The 9,191-nt window shown below is 71.7% G+C and overlaps 1 protein-coding gene across 1 annotated transcript; it reads left to right on the forward strand.

Annotated features, from left to right (window-relative positions):
- Positions 1-2,784: 2,784 nt before the first annotated feature.
- On the forward strand, positions 2,785-4,946 carry ZNF683 (zinc finger protein 683). Its single transcript, XM_067311750.1, has 4 exons — positions 2,785-2,811; positions 3,272-4,114; positions 4,239-4,367; positions 4,475-4,946. Exons 1-4 carry the CDS (start codon positions 2,785-2,787, stop codon positions 4,829-4,831), a joined length of 1,356 nt encoding a protein of 451 aa, XP_067167851.1. The 3' UTR covers positions 4,832-4,946.
- Positions 4,947-9,191: the final 4,245 nt, after the last annotated feature.

The raw sequence follows: 9,191 nt of genomic DNA on the forward strand, positions 1-9,191 counted from the left end.
CCGGTATTCCCCGTGCACGGGATGAGAGCTGGGACCAGGACCGTTTCTGAGCCGTGCTCAGTTCCCGGCTCGGCTGCGGGAAGCCGAGGGCCGCCGTGCCGCAGCTCAGGTGTGGAGCGGTGGCGGCAGCAGGGCACCCGTCCCTGCACGCCTGCTTCGCAGCGCCCGAGAGCAAGGAGATGCTCTGGATGCTTAATGACTCGTTTTTCGTGTGAAATAAGCTCAGAGCCTGCTCCAAAGCCCTGCTCAGGCGGCTCGGGAGGTCCGTTTGCCAGGGGAATTTCCTCAAAGTCCGGGGAAATGAAAAAATACGGAGCAGCTGGGTGGGAGCTGGAAGCCAGGACGCCTCTCCGGGGCCGGGGCAATTGCAGCAGACGGCGGCTGGCTGGGAAATGCCGCGGGCCAGGAGCCAGAGCACCCTGCCTGCAGCGGCCCGGGTGCCGGAGCACCACCCTGCGCGAGGCTCACGCCGTCCTCTGCGGCACGGCTTGGCAGCAGGGCTGGCTGAGGGGCTCATCTCCTCCTTTTGCCACCCTCGCACAAGCAGAGCAGCCCCGCTGCCGCCCCGCGTTGTCCCGGTGGGGCAGGGACACGGCTGGAGCGTGCTGGCACAGCTTCGTGTCGCCCTGGGGGCTCTCCGGCTGTCGCGGTGGTTAGCGGAGGAAGGTGGAGGTTTGGCAGCTGGCTAGGAAGCGGCTGGGGCCTTTGGGGTGCATGTGGATGCGCCTGTGTGGTGGCAGTTGACAGATGCATCTGCCAAGCAGGTCTGGCCAAACCCGTGAATGTGTTAGCCACCGGTAGGTTTCAGAGTTAACACCCCCATCAGAGGGAGCCATTCATGTGGTCTCAGGCTGTCAACCAACTCCAGCAAAGGCTGCTGCCTCTCGTCACACTTTCTTTAAAAGGCTCCCTGTGCCGCTCGGGAATGGTGACATCGGCTCTAGCTCTGGGCCGTGCTCCCTCTCGCTGGGAGCTGTAGGAACTGCTGGGATCCACTTCCCTCCTCCGTCCATGTCCTGCCTCCATCCCACTGCGCCCAACCTCCTCCTCGGCCGGAGAGAAAGCAGCCAATTGATCCGAGCGGGGCATTAGCGGAGATGCCGGTTGCTGGTTGGGGAGGGGGTGCCGGGGTGCTTGGGGGAGGCCGGGAAGGTGGGACCCAGCTGGGAGCGAGGACAGGATTAAGGTCTGCGTGGCACAAAACAACAGGGATTACGGGGAAAGCACCGGACTCGGGACTAGCGGGATTAAGGTCTCTAGAGCAAGGGGGAAATCACAGGGGAAGGCTGTAATCTGCAGGTCCCAGGAGGGCCAGGGGGAGGCTGGGCACGTCCCGGCTGCGGCCGTCCTTGGTCGGAGCATCCCCTCCATTCCCGCAGGATGAGGCCGGGGAGCCCAGGAAGAGCCAGAGCCTGGCACAACCGCCACACGGTCCCACTGCCCCGGGCGGAGGCTCAGCACCCAGGCGAGCCGCGGCCCCGGCACTCGGCCCACGGCGCTTCAGCCCTCTGGGCACCGAGGCGAGGGCGATTTTGGCAGCGGGGTCCCGGCCCGCGCTGCGTGGCAGCGTGCCAAACGCAGAGCTGCCGGCCCCTGGGCTGTGTTTATTAAAGCTAACCCCGTTTTTCACCTCCTCCTCTTCCTCCCTGCGGTGCCGCGGGTGCCGTGGCTTCACCTCGCCTCTCCAAATTTAGCGAAGGCCCCCGAACCAGCGAGGTTTCCTGTTCATCGACTCTCACCCAGCAGCCACCGAGTCATAACGCGAGCGAGGCGCCGCGGCAGCCGGGGCTCATCTCACGTCCCCGGCGCCCCGGGGACAAACCCCGCAGCCGGAGCAGGTAGGAGCCACCGCGCTGCCAATCCCAGCTCGGGGCCGACCCCGCGCGCAGGCATCTCGCTCGTCTTGGCCTTTTCTGCCTCCTTTGCCCACGTCCCCCGCAGTCCCCGGCTCCCACCAGCACGTGCCCGCGGCTGAGCTTGCGTTAATTTGGGTCCGGCTCGGGATCACGGCTTTTCCCCAGCCCACGGGTGTCTCTGGCTGGGCTGGCGCAGCGGGAGCCTGCTGCAGTTGGGACCGACTTGCCCCGTGGCCCAAGGCGGCGGCAGTGGCATCGTTGCAACACCCCGACCCCTCGGAGGAAGCGAGCGGTGACGGTCACCAAAGATCTGGGCCGTGCCCTGCCGTAACGTGCCGGGCTGCGGGCTCGGTGCCGTGTCAGGCAGCAGGACCCGCTAACGCCCCCGCGGCGGGTTTCGCTCAGCTCCCCCAGCTGGCACCACGAGCACGGCTGGGGGCCCGGCCGTTGCTTTGGGTTTAATTACCCCCAAGCAAGCGACGGTCTCTTTGCCTTTCGGGGCGTGCAGGGAACGAGGCAGGGCTCAGACCCCGAGCCGAGGGCACGGCCGCCCCGGCGGGGGCCGTGGGGCCTCGCAGGCCGGTTTGCACTCGGCCTCGGTGGCCCTGGTGCAGACCAGCGTGACCCTTGCAAACGGCTTTGGGCACCCCAGGACCACTCCCAGCCCCGGGCTCGGTCCGGTGGCCCTGCGCTTTGGTGCCGTGGCACCGGTGCGCTGGGTGCGGAGCCGCCCCAGCGCCGTCGCGGGGTCTGTGCCGTGCTGTGCTGGCACAGCGGTGCCCGTAACCCCGGCTCGTGGCTGCCTCCGCTGCCTTTTGATGCGCGCTGCGGTCTTGGCCCGGGCGCCGAGTGTTGCAGTGGCTCCGCGTCCCGCGGCCACACCGGGGTGGCTCGTGCCTGGGAGGCTTTTGCGGCAGCGGGCGCCGGGATGCTGGTGCTGGCAACATCGCTGGTGGTGGGTTCGGGTTTCCTCTGCTTCTGCTGGTGGAGCACATCCTTCCCACCGCCTCCGGTGCCCGGACACGGGGGCTGCAAGGCGCCTCCGCTCCTGCCGCGCAGGAGCTGGCACCTGGGGCACCCCAGGGCTGGGCGCAGGGTGCCCGAGCGGCAGGAGGCACCAGCGGGCACCAAAAAAAGCGCATCCCTGCTTGCTGCGTCCGGTGCTCGTCCTCCCCCGGCCCCGTCACCGTGCAGGGCTGCGGTGAGGGCGGCAGGAGCGAGAGTGATCTTGGTGTCACAAGTCATCCGTTCTCTGTCTTGCTGTTGTGGCAACGAATCACCGCAAAAGGAGCGCGGGGGAAGTGGGGGAATCGGGGCAGGATCAGGCCCTCGGGGGTCGCTGCTCCCCGAGCAGAGCGGGGATTGCTCCACCTGCAGCCCGTGGGGCTCAGCGGCCGGCGTCTCTCGCCCCCCAGGTCCGCTCGCCCGGAGGCAGCTCCAGCGCCTCCTCGACGCCCACGATCCCCACCAGCAGCAGGGAGGAGGAGGAGGAGGAGGAGGAGGAGGAGAGTGCTGGCGCCGAAGAGCTGCACAGAGCCACGGAGCCGGGGATGGCCGCAATGCCGGCCATGAGGAACGAGCCCTCCTGCCAAGCCGAGCCGGCGCTGGGAGGGTCACAGCCGTCCTGTGGTGCCCCTGGCCAGGACGCCTCTCCGGAGAGGTCCGGCTCTGCCAGCCCAAGAGCCGCTGGCCCCTGGCACCTCTTGGCCCCCTTCCCGCTGTGCCTGCCCGTGGGCCACCCGGCCCCGGTGTCCCTCTATGCCTGCAGCCCCCTCCCGGCCCCCTGCGCCCGGCTCCTGCTGGCCCCATGCGCTGCGGCCCTGCCGCTCGCCCGGCCGGGTGCCGTGGGGCCCCCAGTGTGGGCGTCGAGGGGGCACCCCCTCCTCGGAGCGCTGCCGCCCTACGCGGGGCCGTACGGGACCGCGCTGCCTCCCGCCCTGCTGCCCCTCCAGGAGCTCCCGAAGCTGCCGGCCGCTTTTCTCCCGCTGCCCGGCGGGCCCTTGCCCAGCCCCGGCTGCGGAGCGGAGGGGGCCCCGGCGCCGGGCATCCTGCGGGGCTCGGCACAGCCTCCGCGGGAAGCGGCCCCCCGCGGTGCCCCCCGGCCGGCGGCGCTCAACCTCAGCACGGCGCGGCCGCGCTCGCCAGCCACCCACCCGGGCGCCGCAGCCGGGCCCTCCCCGCTCCCGAAGCGCAGCGCCAAGGTCAAGTACGAATGCAACGTCTGCAGCAAGAGCTTCGGGCAGCTCTCCAACCTCAAGGTACCCCGGGGCGCCCCGACACCCGCGCACCCGCGCTCGGTGCTCCCCGGGTGCATAAGGGACGGGGGCAGCGGCAGTGGCTCGTCCCCGCGCCGTGACGGACGCGTGCCCCCGTCCCCGCCAGGTCCACCTGCGGGTGCACAGCGGCGAGCGCCCCTTCCAGTGCCCCGTCTGCAAGAAGCGCTTCACCCAGCTGGCGCACCTGCAGAAGCACCGCCTGGTGCACACGGGCGAGAAGCCGCACGAGTGTCCGGTAGGTGCCGCGCGGCCGCGGGGCTGGTGCGAAGCCCCGCGGCGGGCACCGGTGCAAAACCCCGCGGCGGGGACGCCTGCAAAACCCCGCGGCCTCCCTCCCCGCAGGTGTGCCACAAGCGCTTCAGCAGCGCCAGCAACCTGAAGACGCACCTGCGGCTGCACTCGGGCGAGAGGCCGTACCGGTGCCACCTGTGCCCCGGCCGCTTCGCCCAGTACGTCCACCTCCAGCTCCACCGGCGCCTGCACGAGCGCCGGCGCCCGCACCGCTGCCCCCGCTGCCCCCACCTGCACCCCTGCAGCCTGGTCCTGCCCCGCTGCGGCCACGGCCCCTGGGACCCCTGCCCGGGCGGCCCCCTGGCCCCGCTGTGCCACCTCGGCGCCGCCGTGGACCCCTGGGCCCTCAGCCTGGAGCAGGAGGAGGAGGAAGGGGGGAGGCGGCTCCCAAGCCCGGCTCGGCCCTGAAGCACCTCGGTGCCGGGAGAAGGTGCCTCGGCCCCCGCGGGCTCTTCCCGCCGCTGCCGGGGCATCCCGTGGGCTCTTCCTGCCGCTGCGTTCCTGGAGGAGCAGCACCCCGAGGGTCCCCGGCTGCGAGGCTGGGGACAGCGACCCGCAGCGCTCCAGCGTCTTCGTTCAATACAGTTTGCAGCCTTGGTACCTTAACTGCCTTTTTCTGACGTCGGCTGGGGGCTCCGCGATAGCCCGGGTGCGCCGTGTCCCTGCGGGGACAGGGACGAGGATGGGGACCAGTGGGGGACACGGCACAGGAGCGATGGGGCTGGACATGCTCTGCTTGCACCGGGGCTGGCTGCTTGCTCCCCGCGCGGCCGCTGCCTCCCGGGCCGCCATCCCGGCAGGGGCAAGAGCCCGTCCTGGGCTAGCGGGATGCCAGGTGGCTCCCGCAAACCCCCCCGAGCCGGGGTGCCAGCGTGTCCCACAGCCCCATGTCAGCTGGCTCCTCGAGCGCGCCGGCTCCGGGCGAGCCTGGCGGGGCCCCGGCTGCAATCCGCCTTGTTTGCTCTCCAAACAACCGGGCGGGAGCTGAGCACCGCCGGGCTGCCGCGGCCCTCGCCGGGCCTCCCCTCGCCTGCCTCCCGCCTCAACCTTTGCTCCCGCCGCCCCCGGCGCGGCCGCCCTCGCCCTCGCGCGACGGGCGCTGCCGCCCAGCCAGACCCCCGCACCCATGGGGGAGCGGGGCGAGCCCCCGCGGGCCGCGGCGGGCGTCGGGAAAGGCCTCGCACGGCTCTTTGCCCGCGGCGAGCTCGGCCCAGAGGAGGCGCGCAGGAAGGAGGGCGGCAGGAACGGCCCCGAAGCCGGCAGCCGGCAGGCCGGGAGAGGGAGAAGGCGCAGGAGAGAGAAGGGGAGCTGGTGGGCACTGGGCAGGTGAGTCCTTGGGTGGCTCCCGGGCGGAAAAAGCAGCCAGCGGAGGCGGGGAGCATTTCGGGTTTGCACCCGGGGGCGGGCGTTTTGCAGGAGCGGCCGGGGCAGCGCACTAACCCGCGTGGGCATTGCGGGGGATTTTGCAGGCGAGCAAGCAGGGAAGCGCTCGTGATGGCCAGCGAGCGCTTGCACGCTTGGACGCGTGCCGGGGTGGCCCCCGCGAGCGGTGCGGTGTGTGCGGGGCTGCCAGGGCGAGCGGCACGCGGAGGTGCGTGCGCCCGTGCGGCTCGGTCACGCGTGTGCACGCGTGTACACGCGGGCAGCCCGCTGTGCCGGGGCCGTGCCCGGGGCGCGCCTTGCCGCGCACGTGCTTGCGGGAGTTTCTCCTGGGAAGCAGCCGCGCTGCCTTGGCACCCTTGGGTGACTCCCGGCAGGGCGCTGGGAGCGCAGCCCTGCTCCGGAGCCTGCCATGACCCTGCGCTTCTCTCTAGGATGGGCAAAGAGGAAGCGGCGGCGGGCGGAGGCCGGTGCGAACGTGAGCGCCCCGACCCCAGCTGGACCCAGAAGCCATCGGCCAAGGTGCGGGGGGACCCTTCTGTGCCTCGGTTTCCCCTGTCGTGTGCATGGGGCATCGCGGGGGGGGGGGTCTAGGTTGGATGCCCAGGGCCACCGCGAGCCCCTTGCGGCTCTGCTGCCTGCGGGACGAAGCGGCTCCGCTCCTCGCCGCCCGCTCGGCGATGGAAGGCGCCGCGGCGGCTCTTGCGAGCGTCTCCCGCATCGCTGCCGGGCTGCCGGAGCTCAGCCCTCGCCTCCCCTCCGCTCACAGGCGCCCGCGCTCAGCTACTCCGACTCGGACCTGCGGAGGGACGGCCTGCTGCGCCGCGCGGGCGCCTTGGCCTGGCGGAGGCGGCGGGGCAGCCACGGGGACCCGCCGGCCGCCACCGCCGCCCGGCCCTGGCCCTTCGCCCGCCTGGAGAGACCCGCCGTGGGCAGCGACGCGGACGCGCACGGCCACCTCGAGCTCTCCGCTACCGAGGTGCCGGGCGCCCCGGGGCTGCCGGACGCCGGGGGCTCGGAGCCGGACGCTGCCAGCGATGGGCACCTCTGCAGCTCCACTGAATCCCCGCAGCGCGCAGAGCCGAACAGGGGGGCTGCGTCCGGCGCCGAGCCCCCTCCGGAGCTGACTGCCAGCCCCGAGGCACTTGGAGCCACCCTGGAACAAGCGGCTGCTCCGGAGGCTCCGAGCGGGACGCCGGCGTTGCCGACGACGTTGGCTGCCATCGTGGCCCCGGGGCTGCCCGGGCCCCTCGCGGCGGCGCGTCAGGAGGCCGCGGAGCTCAGGGCCGGACGGGAGGAGCCGGCGCCGGGCCGGCAGAGCCCCGCCGCGGGAACGCCTCGGCAGGCGGGCGCCAAGCTCTGCTACACGGTGACGCTCACCCTGGCCAAGGCGGGCGAGGATGAGGAGGGCAGAGAAGGGCAGGGGTCCGCGGGGGCCGGCGGGGCACCCGGGTCGGCAGGCGTTCCTCCCGGCAGCCGTGCTGAGTCGCGGGAAACGGAGGAGCCGGCTCCCGGGGAACCAGCCCGACCGGCTCCCCGGCTGTCAGCACCTGAGGAATGCCAAACCTGCGCTCGGCGAGGGCTGGGTGCTCGGCGAGGGCTGGGTGCTCGGCGGGTGACTCCGCCGGTCCGCCCAGCTGCGGCGCGCCTGCCGCAGGGAGCAGCACCCGGCGCCCAGCGCAGCGCGCTCGGCACGGCGCCCGCCTCGCCGCCCGGCCGGGACAGCGCGGCCACCCGCGGCACAGCCGGCAGCCCCGCGGGACCCGCGGCCGGCAGGTACACGGGGAGGTGGGGGGGGGGGTCCCGGGGCGGCGGGTTGCTGCCGGGAGCCGGCGGGGAGGAAGGGCTTTGCGTGGACGGGAGCCGGAGAGTATTTGGGGGGGGGGAATCTGGGCTGTCAGCATCCCAGTCCTGGACATCCCACCCGCCTGTGAGCGCGGCATCGCCAGCCTCCCGGGGGGGCCGGAGGGCCGGGAGGCAGCGGGGTGACTCAGCCCTGGCCCCCAGCTCGCACCCACGACGAGATGGGCCCCCCGCTCAACCCAGCTCGGCCCCGGCGTCATGGGAGAGAAGGGGATGGGGATTAGGGGCTGAGCCCAGCTCCGGGTCTCGCAGGCTCAGTCCCGCTCCGGTTTAAACCCCGCTCCGAGCATCCAAACACAGCCCAGACCCACCAAGAGCAGCCGGACCCCCTCCACCCTCGTGGCCCCGGATGGGGGCAGCGGGGCTCCCCCGTCCCCGCATCCCCACCGCCCCCCGCGGCCCGCACGGGATGCACGTCCTGCGCGAGGAGGAAGCAGCGACAGCTCCGCTCGGCGGGAGGGAAGCGCCGGGCGGCACGGGGAAATGGAAGTCGCCCTGCCCTAATTATTAACCCCAAAGCGAGCAGCAGACGCCCAAACCAAATGCCTGGTTTTCCTGGAGGCGGCAGGTCCGTTTTCACCCCACAGCTATTGAACACGTGTGTCCTCGTGCGTCCAGAGGCCGGTTTCCTCCTCGGCCGCCGGTTCAAAGCCCGCTGCCGCTGGGACGCGGTGGGCTCTGCCCCCGGCAGCCAGCGGCCGGCTTGAAGGGACGGCCCCTCTGTCCCTGCCTAGCATTAAAAGGCGTTTTTGGCCTTTTAATTGGATGCTTAAAGCCCTGAACAGGGTGCTTAGAGACCCTTCTGAATGGCAAATCGTTCCCTCGTGGCAGAAGGCAACAAATTAGCCGACTGGGTTCGCTTTGCCTGGACACGGGGTGATTAATTAGCCGTGCCGGGTGCCCCGTTGTGACAACAGCGCTCGGTGCTAGCGCAGCGCGTCCCGGCAGGCGGCCGTGGCGAAACGGCCTCGCGGGAGCCGCCGAGCCGGGAGGCAGCGGGGCCGGGCAGCGCCGCGCTCGCCCCCAGCCGGCATCCCCGTTTCGTGGGGAAAGGACCTGTCCTCGCGGCGCCTTTGCCCCCGGCGCAGCCTCCCCGGTGCTTTTCACTCGCGGGCTGCACCGAGGCTTAATGGTGAAACCCCAGGGGAACATGGAGAACGGTTAGCAACACCCCGGATAAACCAGGGTGCCGAGGGTTGCAGCTGGCAGAGCAGGGCTCGGCGAGCAGCCGGCCACAGTGGCTGTGCCGGCTCAGTGGCCCTCGCTGCCTCCGTGCGAGCCCCATTCCCAAGCCGGGGAGCCAGGCTGGCCGGGATCCGGCGTGGCCCAGGGTGGCCCAAGGCGCGAGAGGCAGCTACGGGGTGTGGGGTGCTGAGGGATGGTGAAGATAGGCCTCGAGATGGTTTGGAAATCCGGCTCCGGGCACAAGTCAGCCCGGCCGGCTGAGTCACCGGCACGGCACCAGGACAGCCGCGGGGCCGGCGAGCGAGGCGCTGCGCTCGTGATGGGGAAAGCCCTTCGGAGG

Source organism: Apteryx mantelli, chromosome 27, assembly GCF_036417845.1.
Source record: "Apteryx mantelli isolate bAptMan1 chromosome 27, bAptMan1.hap1, whole genome shotgun sequence".
NCBI classification, from domain to species: Eukaryota; Metazoa; Chordata; class Aves; order Apterygiformes; family Apterygidae; genus Apteryx; species Apteryx mantelli.

Bases quoted from the DNA above. Each gene is read 5' to 3' on its own strand.
- ZNF683 (XM_067311750.1), top strand. From the start codon at position 2,785: ATGCTGGTGCTGGCAACATCGCTGGTG. The intron at 4,115-4,238 runs GTACCCCGGGGC...CGTCCCCGCCAG, and splicing joins GGCAGCTCTCCAACCTCAAG to GTCCACCTGCGGGTGCACAG. The intron at 4,368-4,474 runs GTAGGTGCCGCG...CCCTCCCCGCAG, and splicing joins AGAAGCCGCACGAGTGTCCG to GTGTGCCACAAGCGCTTCAG.